The following is a 16,215-nucleotide window of genomic DNA, read 5'->3' as shown; positions in this document are numbered from 1 at the left end:
AGCTCTACTGGTGACAGTGAGTGTGTCCCTCTATGCTGTGAAGCTAGCTAAGTAGTGATTTGTCTTTGGTTATGTATGCAACACTTTTCCCATTAAACACGGAACCCTGATGAATCAGCTTGGCAAACACGGCTAACCTCAAGACGGCCCAGGCAAGCAAGCAGAGACACAATCACCTTTAGAGAAACCATTGGCTGCATCCCTGACATCTTCTCCTACAAGGGATTAGAGTGAATAACGTTCACCTGGCAACAACGCAACTCACCGCCATTCCCGTGACGGATGAAGGAGTTTACTAACACCTCCCGACACCCATCTGGCTTAAGCCCGCGACAGGCCTGCCGCAGCCCGGTCCCGCTGACACCTCCCAGGCGGACTGCCGGCGGGGCGGTCCCAGGCCCCCACACGTGCCGGGCAGGCCCGGCTCCGCCCGAACACCCCTTACCGCCCAGCGTCGCACCCGTCCCGCAATCCCCCAGTCCCCGGCTCCCAGTCAGTGGAGGTCCTTGCCCCGCCGGGAGATCGCCCTGCTAGAGAACCGCACAGCTTCCTGAGGGGAGGTACGGGCTGCCGGCCCCCGCACACCAGAAAGGGGAGAGGGATCCATGCACAGGCGGAATGCGAGGCGGGGCGAGCCGGTTCCGAGCTCTGCGTACCAGGTCTGCTCGGGCGGACTATGGTCAACTGGGTGCCGGCCGATGGCTGCGAGGATCTCGTTCCGCCTCCCTCGCCCGGCTAAAGGGGGCAGGGGCATGGCCATAATAAAGGGCGACCGGCTGCCGCGCCTGTGTGCCCTTGGTAGTCCCCGCGTCTTGCGGCATCGCTGTAACGCTCTGGCTCCGTCCCACGGCAGGCGGGCTGACCAAAAGACTCCCGCCAGCAGGGCAGCTGGGGCCGGCCCGGAGAGGAGGAAGGGAGGGGGGCAGGGAGGAAGGAGGCGGGGAGACTTCCTTCGACTCAGCAGCGAGCCGGGAGTCGGCTTCTCCCCCGCAGCAGCCGGTGCAGCTGGGCGTTGGTCCCCGCTGCCCGGTGCCACAACGGGAGGCTCTCCTTATCGCCCATGCCGTCCATGTGCGTCCGCGGGCGCTGAGCCCTGCCTTGGCACAGCGGCGGAGCCGCTCTCGAAGGGCGGGCGCCGCCGGCTGGACGGAGCGAGGAGCGATGCCGGTCGCTGCCCGTTTAGCGGCCCGCGGGGCGCAGTCCGACGCCGGCTTCCTCGTCCCCCCCCGCCAGCGGGACCTCGGTGCCGAGGAGAGCACCGGCGGAGACCTCCACTTCCTCCGCCCGGCCGCCGAGGCGGGCCGGCGCGGCAGATGGGTGGTTGCTTCCGCCGCCCCCTTCCTGCCTTCCTTCTCCTCCCCTCCGCCGCCCCCCGCCTCCTCTGCTGCCTCCTCCCCCGCCGCCGAGGCTGCTGCCGCCGCCGCCGCCTCCCCGGAGGCTGCCGGCCTCTTCTCCGCACCCCCCCGGGCCCGCGCTCGCTCCCGCTCCGGCTTCCCCGGAGTCGCCATGAGCGGCGGTGGCACTCGCTTACCACCGCCCCCCACCCTCTGCCCGCCGCCGCCCCTCCACGGGCCGAGCCTGCCGGAGCCGGGAGCGCGCAACCAGGGCCGGGGAAGCCCCCCCCGCCACGGCGTACCCCGCGCTGCCCCGGGCGCCAGAGGCCCGCCGCCAGGTGAGCGGGAAAGGGGCCCCGGGGAAGGGGGAGTACGCCCGGACGTCCCGCCCCCGCCCGGCAACGCAGCCCGCTTGGAGGGCCTCGAAGTTCTCCGCAGCGCCCGCCGTCGCTGCCGTCCCGGAGAGGGGGGGAAGGGGAGACTGTCCTCGGGTGGGGGGCAGGACGGGGCGGAGGAGAAACTCCCGTCGGTCACAACAGACAGAGGTCAGTTGTGGTAGCTGCCGACAGGCCATGTGTCGCCCGCTCAGCCACGGGATGCCTAAGGACTGCCGCGGGGTCCCCAGCCCCCCCCCCTGCGCGTCGGGGTCCGGCGCGGTCACTGCTTTTTCTCCGCCGGTGGGGACGCGGCATTGCGAAGCGCGGGCAGCCCGCTGCGCTGGGGATCTCTCTCTCCGATCGTACCGCTGCCAGCGCTCCCCGTCTGTTGGCCGCCGCTTCAGCCGAAGGGCTCTCGCTGCTCACGGCGTCGGTGCTTGTTTGCCGTCTCGTACGAGGCTTTGGGCAGCCCTCGGCAGCGCCGGGGCCTGGACGGCCCTGCCCGCCCTTCCCAAAGGCTCGGCGGGACGCCCGCCGTGCCGGCGTTTTTCCGAAAGATTTTTTTGGTTTTTTTTTGGGAGGGGAAAAATGCATCCGTGTCCCTGGATCAGACGGAGCCCCTCCCAGCAGGCTTCCCACTTCTGTGGAAACCCACGTTTTTCAGTGGCAGGTCACCTCTAATTCCTGCCTATGGCTCCAAAAAGCTTTGCAAGTCGGTCCACCGCTAAGGGAGCCCTGGAGGAGTGCCTGCGGGATCCTCAGAAGCTGCCCCGTAAAATGTCTTGAGTTTCCTATTACAAACAGCCAGCAGCATGATCTCTCTTCGGAACCAGTTTTGTGGATGCGGTTCACTTGTCTTGATGCTAGAACGTTTTCAGGACTGAGGTTCCAACATCTGGTTTGATGTCCTTACTGTCAAACAGCAGAGCTGTCTCTAGGTATGCCGTGGAGTTTCCCACATGCTTACCGCTCAGCAAGAGTCAGCCTGCTTTCAGGAACGGGGCCTTAGATGTTTTCCTAAACTGTTGCTTGTGAATGGCAGCAAGAATGAAGCTGCTTATGTGTATCTGAAATTAGTAATTAGGAAGTGGTGTGGGAGAACTAGCAGAAAAAAAGACATCATTCTTTGGGCCTGGAGGGTGAAGAAATTTAGTTGTTTAGTTTAAAGCACAGGAAGCTCAGGGGAGACCTCATCACTCTCTACAACTCCCTGAAAGGAGGGTGTAGCCAGGTGGGGTTTGATCCCTTCTCCCAGGCATCTCTCAGTAGGGCAAGAGGGCATGGACTTAAGCTCTGCCAGGGAAGGTTTAGGTTAGATATTAGGAAGAAATTCTTTACAGAGTGTAATCAGGCATTGGAATGGGCTGCCCAGGGAGGTGGTGGATTCTCTGTCCCCAGAGATTTTAAAGAAGAGACTGTGACGCTCAGTGCCATGGTCTGGTAACCACAGTGGTAGTGGATTAAGGGTTAGGCTTGATGATCTCAGAGGTCCTTCCCAGCCCAGATGATTCTGTGAAATGAGATATATGAGATACCTAATGAGTCTTTTCTTGGAATGTATTTTTACTGTGCTGACAGGATTACCATGCAGAAAACTGAGGAAGAACTTGAATTTTTACCTTTGAATTCTACTACTTAGCTCAAAAATAGCTTTTCATACCACACAGCACATAGAAAGATCAGTCCCTCCAGTGTGGCTATTTGTGTGTTCGAAATAAAATATATAGGAGAAAAAAATATTCTTCCTTTATGCGTGGTCTGGAAACCAGAGGTTTTACATGATGAAACTGTATTTAAGCTCTTTTTTAAATTATTTTAAAACTGCACGGACTTTCTTGGTGTAAAGGATAATCTTATCTTAAAACTTGATCTCAAAATCTCTCCTAACCTTCCCACGCTCTTACTAATCCAATAGATGAATTGACTCTGTATGCTACTATTGGGGGATAAAAGCTTTTGTATTTCCCATGATTTGGAAGATCATGGTGGAGAAAAGAACTATTACTCTTACCATATAATGAATTCATTACAGGTGTGGTGTATAAAAACCTTGCTTTTGAATTAGGGAATGCCGAGCCTTCTGCAAAAAGGGAAGAAGCTTCTTGAGTCCATCCTGAAGTTTTGATAGTAACTAGCATAGATCGTATGCTTAGAGGACCTGTACTCAAGGGTAACTGGAATAGTCTGAAGCAGTTTAGTCAAAAGAGCTCATGCAGGTGCCCAAGTTAAATGATTATTTTACAGTATACTTAAGTCACGATAAGAGGTGAATATTTGTGATCTGAAAAATAGTTAAAATGTTTTCTTGTAGTATGATCTCTGATTCATCTTCCAATTTTGAGATCATGTTATAATTTACAGACAAATCCAGGCAATTTCTGAATTTGGGATGACAAATCTATTTCTTTTTTTCTCCAGAGGGAATGACTGTTATTCTTTGTGAAAGTCTACCTGTTTTCATTCAAATATCTTCCATCAGTGGAAAAAATGATGCACCAAACTCTGGCATCAGAGATGAACTTGGATTGTTTTGCTAAGTGTCCTCTTAGTTGTGCACTTGAAAGCAGTAGTCCACTGCTGGTGGTCCTACTCTATTAACTTTTCATTCAAAGTTAATATTTTTGTATTGTGACCTGGCCATCAAACATTAAGTGTTAGTGAAATAACTGTAGTTTACAGGTGAGATTGAGAGCATGTTTACTATTTCTCCCCCCCAGCAGAAAAGCATTAAGTATTTGCTGGTTGTTCTTTTTTTCATGTCATTGTTATTGTTTTTTCAGTATTTTTTCCCAAACAGTATCTATCAACAGAAGGGAAAGTCTGTTCATGACTGTCAGTTTGTGAAAGAATATTGGTCTAGAAAGTGCTGATCTGGAGAGATGACTCTTTGTTTCATTCAGGAAGTTGGTCTTGGTCTTAGAGGCACTTCACATTCCACAAAGTACTTTGCCTCCTCTCTGGTATGTGCATCTTCTTGCACATGGGAAGACCACCCATAGAAGCAAAGGTGTCAGCTAAGATGAGGAAAGTGTGTCTATAGTGAATATGCTTAAGCCTTTTCAAGATCATTTTTTTTGAAGGTCTATATTCTCATGTTTTGTAGCATTTGGAAAGAATGCCTTTGAAAGTTGAGGTATACTATAGCTGGTGAAAGCAGCCTTCCTCTTAAACATTGTTGTTATGCGTATCAGCTTTTGAATGTGATCTGTTAAAAATTGCTAAATTTAATTAATATTTCTTGCCTTCCTTATGTTGCAAAGTCTTTAGTTAGAATCACTTTAAAACTGAAATTATTGTTCAAGATGCACATGAAGCAAAATTATCTAAGCAGATAACTAGGCATCTGCTAAGTCTTTCCGTTCTGAGAAGCTGAAGCTGCTGATGAAAGGGTCAGTACCAGTTTTCAAACATGCACATAACTGCGGAACGCGAGGGGATGGCCTCGCTAGTGAAGACAGTGCTGGTGTGTCAATTAAGTGCAGTAGAATGCTGTTTGCATTCATAGTAATTCTGCCTAATGCTGTGTGTGCTAAGCAGATGTATTTTAGGTACCAAAACGCCTTGTATGTTCATATTGGCACATGTGAGCTTTTGTGCTTTTAGCAGTTCTGCATTGTTGTAATATGTGTGCATGGTATGTGTGGTCTTAGTTCTGGAAGCTGGGAGATTGTTACTGTGCTTTAGAGCGACTGTCGTGCTTAATTCTGGCACGCCTGGAGGTAGATGAGTTTTGTGATTTAAGTCACAGTGATGCCTTCACAGATTTATAACTGCGAAATAAAGCAAGGTGAAAAAAATTAACTTAAGAAGTTAAGAACGCGCCGAACACATTCAGTATGTGCACAGTTTTCAAGAGTCGTGATTTATTCTGATAAATTAAAACCAACCAACCAAAAAAAAACAAAACAAAACAAAACAAAACCACCCCAGACTGGAAAGTAGTACTGCAGCACCTTTATTTGAATTCTGTGAACGTGGTGTGTTCACCAGCAAAATGGTACTTGGTTAAAATTGCAACAGTATTGTAAACATGTCACTGTGCTTGTTTGTTGCAGAGAACTGATCTGTCTTGGACACAAGATTATAATTACCTTTGGTATGTCAGAATTCTTTATTACAATACTTGTGTGTTGTTTTTGCTAGTTTTGAATTATGAAGGAAGACAGAAGGCTTTGTTTTTTACACAAAACTACTCTAGATTCTAGAAATCGGGGTGTTAATATTAGCAGACATTGACTGCTTATTTCAACAACTTAGTTATAAACGAGTTTCATGTTTTTGGGATTAATTTGAGAAATAAATGGACATGTACTTCCTTAATTATTTTCAGATAATGCATATCCGTTTTAAGTTATTCTCAGTGGCTACTCTATCACTTTTTAAAAATTTCACTTTGAATTTTTTTTGTAAATTAATATGTAGTGCTTATTTGAACTGGAAATTATAAATTTATGGCCTGAAATTGTACTATACCACAAATGTACTGTATGAAGTTGTTTTGGTGGGAGGCCTTTTAAGTGAGTGCTGGCACTAGCTCCAGTGAATGCTACCAAGTGTTGATATTTCACCCTCTGACGTAAGTATTTAAAGGTAGTGTGTGACTAAGATACATGTATTTTTAAAATAATAAAATTAATACACAGATCTTTTTACAAGGATTGTTTACAGGGGCATGTAAGACAAAGGCTAATAGCCTGGCACTGGAAGAGTTTTAGGTTTTAGGTTTAGACTGGAAGATAGGTTTAGACTAGACCTGAGGAAGAAATTATTCACTGTGAGTGCTGAGGGACTGGGAGAGGTTGCCCAGGGAAGTTGTGGCTGCTCCTGCCCTGAAGTATTCAAGGCCAGATTGGATGGGGCTTTGGTTAACCAGGTCTGGTGGAAGGTATCCCTGCCAATGCAGTGGGGTTGGAACTAGATAATCCTTAAAGTCCCTTCCAACCCAAACAATTCTGCCATCTTTTAGTTGTAATTTTTTTCAGAGCAAACAATTTCATCCTTGCTTATATTGGCATATTGTAAATGTAAAATATGCAGGAGCATGGGAATGAAAAATTCCAAAGTGTCTCTTCTGTACAAATTTCAGTTTAATGACAGGAAAAAGACCAGAGACAAGCCTTTGATTTTGTGCTTTGCAGCATCTCCTTCTGAAATAACCTAAATTGTTATTTGGTCTAATCCATCAAGATACTAATTAGAGTTAGTATCTGTTGATTTCAGATAGGTGATGTAATAGAGCTATCCTGATCCTTCAGCTATCAGAAGGACTGAGTTTGGGTGGCTACACAGAAGAGTGTAACATAGAGTTGCAGTTTAGCTGGCAATTGACTTGGTTTGTAAACTCACCTGTCTTTTTTTAGCTTCTGCCTTGGCTAAAAGTTGTTAATAGCTTAGAAAATGGGGGAGAGATTAATTTTCATTAAAAGAGAAGGTGTTAGATATGTGTGTTGTTTTCTGCAGGTGCCACTCCACAGACATTAGTGAGGATGGTATGGATTTGCAGCTGAAAAAATTTAGTGATGACATACTGTATATCGTTTGATTATAGCTTGTCTACATATATATGTGTGTGTATGTGTTTGTATTGTTTCTAGCAGTTTCCTCTTACACTTGCATGATTTTTTTCTGTATTTAATGACAATGCTGCAAAATTTGCATTTTCATATTAACCTGAAGTTGGCATCCCAGGCACATTACATGTTCTATTTGAGCCTTGAGCTATTTCTTTCCAAGGTGAAATTACTCCAGAAAAAGATAGGCAGCAAGATGGATTTTGTACTCTTCTTATTCTCACTGCTTCAGCTGTGATTTCAGATGGGTATAGACTGGAAAGTCAACGCTTTTCACAGCACAGTTACAGAAATACATTTGCCCTGTCACAAAAAGGTTAAAATGAGAAATTGCTTTGGAGAATATTAATAAAAGTGATCATGAATGTTGTAAAATAGCTGATCTTAATTAAAAATAATTTTTTGCTTGTCATCATACATTTAGTTTTGATGCTTATACAGTCCTTTTTCTTTTCACACTCAGATTGTCTTGGCAAAAGGAGATCCAGACATGCTCAGAATCTTTTTTGACCCATGTTTCTTTCCTGAGAAATACAGGCCTTAAGTCTTTTGCACAGGATCTTTTTTCTTATTTCTTGCACTTCAGGTGTTTTCTCATATGGCATCTGCTTCATATCAGGAGTTCAGGTGGAGACATGTCATCTAAACATAGGAGTTGTCAGTACTAATGTGAGGCAAGATGTGGATAGGATAACCAGAAAGTTAAGTATCTAAATGTCAGAGAGCATCTTACGAAGTTTGCTGTGGGAGTTCCCTTTGCTTGAATAACATGATAGTACTGCTTTCTCCAACCTTTTTTTTCTAGGTTTTGCTTGTTTTATACTATCTAGGGGGGAGGAGGGGTTGTGCTGTTTTGTTTTGGGGTTTTGGTTGTTTTTTTGTGTTGGTGGTTGTTTTTTTTTTTTCTTTCAACAGCTGGTTGCATTCTTCTATGTTTATTTTAAACTACTTTTTTCTTCTTTGTGTATGTGAATTATGGTAAATGCTTAGTCATTATAACTCTCTGAATGAGGAAAAGATTCTCCATTCCTGAGGGAAAAAATGCTGTTGCCCTTTTGCTCTGATGGCTTAAAATAAAGCTTTTCTTCTGGAAATTACTTCATGTGTAAGGCAGAGCGAAGAATGCATGCTTCATTTTATTAGGGAAAGATGCAGGAAGTGGTTTTTGAAATAGCAAATCTTAGGTATTTTCAGAAGTATTTTAAGCAAGTACACTGTACAGCCTATTTGTTTTCTTAGCTTCTCAAATACATCCACGTACTCCAAATGCTCTTTCTTAGAACACTCCTCCCTAGCTCTTTCTCAGTGGAGAGCCTAGCATCCCAGCTCTATAAACTTCTGGGTTGTTCTTCCCATTATCAGTATCACTATGTTTAGGTTAAGCCTCTGCAGCCTCCCTCTCACGCAAGCCCTTCAGAGCCCTGAGGTATGAAAAAATAACATCCGTAATCAGTCTGTTAGTGTTAAAATGTGGCAAGATGTTTCTCCAGTTTCTCCTGTAGTGACTGGGGTTCTGCATCCACCCAGATAAACTGTGTTGCTTGCTGCATTGTCCTGGTGGGATTTTCTTGGAGGTGGATTGTCAGAATAGCCAGCCTTTAATGATACACCGTAGTATTTCAGAGCTTGCAACTCTAGGTGTTGGGCTTCTGAGAAAATTCCAAATTGGAAATTTTAATATTAAAATGAGACACATTTCATCACTTTAGTTAAAAAAAAAATTAGAAAATCAGAAAATCTCACTTAAATCTTTCACAGAATTTTTATCCTTTTGTATAAGGTACACAACTGTAGCACAAGGGCTTGCAGCCAGTTATCCAAAAGAACATTTATTACGTTGTTAAAAGTTATCTGTTTTCTGCCAGTCTGCGTGTAGAGGAATTAAGTATGAATTCTGTGAATCTTAGTAAAATACTTTGAAATCTGCATTCCTGGAAAACTCCCTGGTGAGATGGCTACCCTAAAATAGTTGAAAATTTCTAGAAGCCATATGCAGTATTTGTTCTCATGGCTTCCATTGGTATGAGAACCTGGGGGTAGCTCTTAAGCCACAAAGTCTACTAACATTAACTAGTAATATATATGGTTTATATAAACCAGTTGGTTGGGTCTTTTGGAGAATACATGGAACAGCATGAGTGTTGTATGACAGAACCTGAACCAAGAAAACTGATATATACAGTTTGAAAACATTTGCTGCATGTTTTTTCAGCACAGCTGAAAGTTGCCTCCTCTATATATTTTACTGCTTGGCACCTGGTGTATATTCACGTTCCAAAGTGAAAACATTGGAGATTTAAATTTACTGTCTGCTTGGGTTCTTGCATTTCTAAAGATTTGGGTTTTAGGCACAAGGGTACTTCTACTTTCATTAGAAGCATGAGCAAATGGGTGCAGGATCTGAACTGTGGTGGTTTTTTCCCCCCCACCTACAAGTCGACATTTTAAAGTTATTCCCCTTGGAAATGTGTTTATCTGCTGAATTTTAGCATGTGCAGGCCTTCTGGATGCATCTTCAAGGTATCACTTTTTTCCTCTTTCTAGGTTGAAATGGCAGTAAGCCAAGCAAGGAGTAAGCAGTAGCTTTTGGAAATAATTTTTATGCAGATTTAGTAATAAATTATTGAGTCTTTTGGCACAGAAACCCTGGAGTCTGTCATGTTTATGGTTTGTCTTCATGCAAGATAACAGGAAGTGTTTGTGATATGATCTGAAAATTGCTTTTGCAGATGGTCTTGGGTACAGGTTAGATTTACAAGTAATTTAAGAAGCTCCTTCAAGATTTTGGAGGCTTGAGAGTAAAGGCTTTTAGCCACTGGTATAAAAATGTGTTAAAACTTAAGAAATCTGTAGCTCTTACAGTTTTGCTTGTAAAGAAGTAATGCAGCAAACCGGTACAGGCTGCCATAGTGCATTTCCAGAAAGTGGAAGTCAAGAGATATTTGATACTGTATTCATTGGTGTTTGTTGATTTGGACTAAAAAAGTGAGGGGAAGACACACAGAAAAAGACTCCTTTCTTCATTAAAGCTTAATTTTATTTTTAAAACATGGTCAGTCTCTTTTGCCCATAGAGCCTTTCACTCACTTAAACTAATATTCTGGTTGATCAGTCTTGATGCTAAGCCATGAAAGTGTTTATATAAATCATCGTTTAAACCAATAATCCTCAGATTTTTGATTTATAAAATATTAAGTGGGCTTATTTTTCTCTTCCTAATTTTCACTTAGTCTAAGAGTGGAAGAATTTGGTGATCCTGAATGACCCTGAATTTGGTGGTTGACTCATTTAAATTCTGAAACCCACACTGGAGTTTTCAGGAGGAAGCATCTAGCCAGTCTGTAAATTAGTATTATGTTGGTTAGCTCCTACCCTGAAAGAAAAGAATGCATTTTCTTTTTTACTGGGGGAACAGGAGGAGTGGATGGGAAATAATTCTTGCTGATCCTGCTTTTATGTAGTGAGATACAAAAAGTACTGATAATGAAGAATTTGAACACTTGGGGAAAATAACGGATTTTTAATTTTGGTGGCAAAGTGAAAATAAGGTACTAGGGGAGAGCTGTGAAAGTGTAAATATGGTAAAAATGATGTGACAAAGGTGACTAGGATAGTGTCACCTTATAAAAGAGCCCTTCTGTTCCTGAACAACGTATTTGTCTGGTGTAATAGTGGTCTCCAGCTAGTTCAGAGATTACACCATGGTCTGGGGAACAGTCAGTGTGCTAGAAGACAGGACAGAGGGACTTTGATAGGTTGGAGAAGTGAAGGTCTCTTGGCATTCAGCAAGAGCAAATGCCAAGTCTTGCACTGGGGCAGAGTAAATGCGTGGAAAAGGTGTGGCTGAGTGGGTGAGCAGCAGCTCTGCTGGAAAGGCAGATACTGACCTGATGAACTGAGCTAGCTTTGGGACACCAGGATGATGCAGGGGCTGAACATGTGCCTGATGAGCAGAGGTGAAGGGAACTGGAGCTGCACAGCCTGGTGAAGAAAAGCGGAGCCCTTTCTTTTAGCTCAGTTCCTCCTTCGTGTTTCTCCCCTCTCTGCTGTTTTACCTGTGGTTTGTTTGTTTATTTGTTTGTTTGTTTTTCTTACAGTTTAGTACTGACAAAAAGAGAAGTAGAGGAATGAAGAAGTCTTCATAGTGTGCATCAAGAGAAACAGGAAATCAGTCTGTCACCGTGATGTCAGTTATTAATTGAAACGAGTAAAATTTTGAGGAAAAGTCACATTTTGGGGAAAAAGAATCACATAAAAGAGAACAAGAGACATACAGAATAAAAGTAGGGCACACATAACTGAAAGAGTAAGAATGAGACAAAATTCCAGTTAGAGAGAAACACATCCTGAGTATTCAGCAGCCTGGCCTTGAGACAAGCCTGCAAGACAGATGAAAAGGATGGTGAGAAGTGCTCCTCACAACTCCCCACAACTTCTCTGGCTTACACTCTTGAAATACATAGAAAAACACTTGAGTAATTGGATTCACTGTGTTAACATACTATTAATATATAAATGATCTATTAGCATGCTAAAATACCCACCCATAGGCTGTAGGGAACCCTACTAACAAAAAGCCCCTTACTCTTTGAGCACGTGTTGTGAAAGTTTTGACCATTGGCACTTTAAATGGAAGTGAGGAACCACCTAACCAAGCACGTGTGAACGGGAGAACATTAGAGGCAAAGTTCCTTCTCATGTTTTTGGGTACAACAGTAGCACTTGCTTGTGGAAATTAAGCTTACTTTGTGGAATACCACCCTGCTCCTTTTTCTGTGCAGAACTGAGTATGAAGGCATTATCTCAGTTCTGTGTATGGATTGCCATATGGCACACTGGGTGACAGACCCCACTTTTGGGACAAAAATTGTACAAGATTGCGGGAGAGCTTAATTTTCAAGGTACCATATCTAGTTTTGAAGGTCTTTTATGCCTGTAGGGATTTTCAAATTAAGGCAGATTGTCCAGCAAAGAGTTACAGAAGTGATTGCCGATTGAATTATTTTTTATTTCTGTCTTCTGGAGCACTTGAGTTTATGCAAAATGCTGGCTGGTACTTATTGCACTTCTCTAGAGCAAAGGCCCAGAATAATGACTAAGGATTTTATGATCTCTGTAGACAGCAATAGACAAAAATACTTGAATACTTTTAAATATATTTGGGATGAATGTTGTTGAATGTCTGTCTACTGACATGCTGTGATATTTATTATCCACCATATTTGGAGATCCTGCTTAGGGTTTGTCTGTGTTAGAAAGTTACCCTGTGCAACTTAATCAGTATAGCTAAAGTGGTAAAGACTCAGACATGACGGTGACTTTGAATAGCGTGTCTGGGAGAGTTTGTCCTGTTCTGAGAAACAGCGTAAGTCATCACTAAAAACATTTATTCTGATAACCTCATTGCTTTTGGATTATAGACACAGCACACCTGGAGAATGACTGCTTACACTTGACTTTTCTCTTATGTAGACCACCAGCTCACATATGCTTCAAAATTGAAGTTCCTAGCAGTTATTTTTGGTACTGAAAAGAAATTTACAGCCCTGTTGCGAGTCCATGTGGCACTTCTTTGGAGTGCTTCAGCCTCTTTGTCCTGGCAGCCTATGTGATCAAATTAAGATGTAATTTCCTGCAAGATGTTTGTATTTTATGCTTTTATCTTTCTTTGCCTTACTGCTGCTGTATGGTGTTGTTGCTCCTTGCAATCAAAAATTTTGTACTTCACACAGCTCATTTGACAAATCATGCCAGAGCTTTCAGGATTGATTTCATGGTTTTCCAGGCTTTTGCTACCTCCCAACCCAATTAAGCTTGTCCTTTTCAAGGCTGTTGCTGAAGGAAAGTGTAATAAAAATACTCCAGTTGCACTTCTTGCAGATTATTGTGTTGAGCATTCTTGAGGTCACTGGAGCTTTTTGTGATGTCACAGGAGGAGTGGCATCGAAGTGGGAGAGCTACCACTTAGCCTTGGGGGAGGGGAGACTGGGACATGGGAGTATCTGTGTTTTCCCAGGGCTGTTCAGACATCTCAATAGAAAACACAATTACCAGCAGGCTGAAGTTGAAGAAACACTTCTGGGAGACATGTTTCTCGGATGTGAAAGTGATTTTCAACTCTGGTAAACACAACACTGTCTTGCTTCAATTGTTTGGATTCCCCGTGAGGGTTTTGTATGAAAACTGGCAAAACTGGACTTGGAACTTTGTTTTTATGGTGTTAAGAAGGAAGACTTTTGCATGTGAGACAAACTGCCGTTGTTACCAATTTATGACTCGCATAAAGAAGTGGAAGTGGATCTTGGTGAATATTTAAAAAAGGAAATGTGGCAGTGTGATCTCTGGTAATATCTGAGCTCCTGGAGTTCTGCTCTAGATACAGAATATTTTATGTCGCACAAACTTGGGTAATGAGCTCTTGCTCATTAACGCTAAACTCTTGCGTTTAGTAATGCAGTTGTTGCTTTCCAGAAAACATTGTGAAACAGCAGATGCAGGCATGTTTTCAGGGGAAGATTTGCTCTACACTCCACAAGTGCGGACATACTCACTGTCTAACACTCATGCTTTAACTTTGCAAATCAAGTATCACAAAAGCAGCATTTGTGTGTGATCTGTTGGTCCCTGTTGATTTCACTATTTTTGTCTATGTTAAAGGAAGCATATGTGCTCTTTTACTTTGAGGTCTGTATTTGGAAAGGCAGAGGGAGGCAAGAGGCAAAATTCCCTGAAGACTTCCAGAAGTTCACTGGCTTGGCTTCATTACTATAAAGAGGCTACTAGAAGGATTCCTTAGGTTTTTGGAAGTGACCTGAAGGCTATTGAATTAGGAGCAAAGGGTACCCAGAGAAAAGAGTAGCATGCTGAAGAAGCAAAGATGGATATCACACAAGTCACAAGGTCACTGTTCGTTCAAAGTCTCCTTTAAAATGTACATTTACATTTCTGTTGAATATTCTCTATTTTCCCACTTGGTATTATTACTGTTATTGGCATACTGATGCTCTCAGAAAAGGGTCGAGAGTTCAGAATGTGCACAACTGGTGATAAATCCAGTGTCTAGGTTCTAATTCTTCCTCCTTGAATATTTTCTGTTATTTGCTGCTAGAGACAAATACCTCTGTGTGGGGGAACACTCACAGACAGGCACACAGACATACATACATCAGTACCCAGAAGAGTCACCTCTGTATCCTTATGATCTGCAATTTAGCAGTGGACTCGTTCTTTGACTTCTGATTGCCTCAGTGCATTATCTAAGGTATAAAAGACAAACTTCTGCCGAGTAGTCTGGTTCTACAGCATCCTAGGTTTCTCTGTGTTGAATACATTGTAAACTTAAGGGTGTTCTTCTGTGAAACTGGCTGGAGTATCTGTTAGCTATGACTTGCTATTAGAGCTGGCTAACCTGGCTGCTTAGGTATTTCTTTTCCATTTTTACGTGCTACTTCATGAGATCTTTGTTTCAGCTGGAGAGGATTAGAGGAATGTCCTCATGGAAAGCAAAAGCAGAATAGATTCAGTCATATAAAGATACTGGTAGTAGCAGACCCAGTTGGAAGGAGCTAGTAACTTAAAATGGTCATATAGTCTGGGTATAATTGCAGAAACTTGCCCTCTTTCTCAAAGTTCTTATATATCCAAGAGAGACTGAACTCCGATGAGTATTTTTGTTGTTAAGCTGCTAGATGAACTACTAAAAACTGCTGAGCTATGTGGATTTGTCACAGGTACTGGCTGACGTGTGTCTGTGTTGCTGCTTTTGCTTTCAGATGTTACCATGAGTATCAGTTGGAGCAGAAGGAGCTATGGTAATAGGAGTGTTTGGGAGAGCTGGGTCTTGTTTACTTGAGAAAGGTAAGAGTGTGATGGGGTTATGGGAACTCCTGATGGAATAGAGTGAGAGTGGGGCATAACTCTCTAGACAAGACCAGCAGGCAATGAGATGTCTTAGTAAGTTCAGAGAAAAAAAATACCAGAAGCTCAGAGTTGGCAATGCTGAAGGAAATGCTGAGGAATCCATTTGAAAGGAAAGTGAACCGATTACTTCTGTAGCCTGTAACTGAATTAGGAGGCATGAAGAAAGTTCCAGAGTCTAATTCTTTTGCACTGAACCTAAAAAGTTAGAAACTATGGAAACTAAAATGAAAGCATGCGGAGAATGAAGGTTACCCTGTTGTGGGGAGTTAACTTGGGATGGATGCCAGGTGCTCACAAGCAGTGCTATCTCTACTCCTCCTTAACAGTGGGGACAGTGGGGAGAAAGTATAAGAAAGGGCTTATGGGTTGAGATAAGGACAGTAATTATAGGCAGTCAGAGTAGGATAATGAGAAATGAAATCAAATACTAAAACACCTTCTGGCCACCCCTCCCTTCTTCCCAGCCCAACTAAACTCCCCTCTTCTCTACCTTTTATCATCCAGTGAAGCAGGAGGACTGGGAATGGGAGTTGTGGTCAGTTCATCACATATTGTCACCTCTGCTTCTTCCTCTTCAGGTGGAGGACTCCTCACCTTCCTCCCCTGCTCCCATGGGAGATAGTCCTCCATGAACGTCCATGAGAGTCCTTACCATGAACTATAGTTCTTCATGAACTGCTTCATCATGGTCCCTTCCACAACATGGGGTCCTCCATGAATGGGCTGCTCCAGCATGGGTCCCCCTTGGGGACAGAGGTTGTACCAGACGTGCACCAGTATGGGCTCTCAATGGGGTCACAGCCTTTCTGGGCACACCCACCTCTTCTAGAGTCTTTGCAATGGGCTGCAGGAGAATTTCTGCTCTGGTGCCTGGAGTATCTCCTCCCCCTCCTTCTTGACTGACCTGTGTCTGCAGAATTGTTTCTCTCATTCCTCTCTTGGCGGTTACAATGCAGCAGTTTTTTCCCCCTTCTTAAATATGTTGTCACAGAGGCACTACAGCCATCCCTGGTT

The 16,215-nt window shown here is 43.8% G+C and overlaps 1 protein-coding gene across 4 annotated transcripts in view; it reads left to right on the top strand.

Moving 5' to 3' along the window:
• The first annotated feature begins 461 nt into the window (after positions 1-461).
• Positions 462-16,215, top strand: part of RNF38 (ring finger protein 38) — a 100,169-nt gene continuing 84,415 nt past the window's right edge. The window contains exon 1 of one of the 4 annotated variants that reach the window (XM_030467015.1): positions 462-560. Coding sequence is in view for 1 of the 4 variants with exons in the window: in XM_030467010.1 (XP_030322870.1) it covers positions 1,507-1,672 (166 nt within the window). In the remaining 3 variants the exon portion in view is untranslated. Of the gene's footprint in view, positions 561-1,403; positions 1,673-1,798; positions 1,880-16,215 lie in introns of those variants that run through there. The other 3 variants (XM_030467010.1, XM_030467018.1, XM_030467016.1) reach the window with 3 other exon arrangements.

Source organism: Calypte anna, chromosome Z (assembly GCF_003957555.1).
Source record: "Calypte anna isolate BGI_N300 chromosome Z, bCalAnn1_v1.p, whole genome shotgun sequence".
NCBI lineage: Eukaryota > Metazoa > Chordata > Aves > Apodiformes > Trochilidae > Calypte > Calypte anna.
Note: the sequence above shows the minus strand (reverse complement) of the source record. Positions and strands in the feature narration are given on the sequence as shown.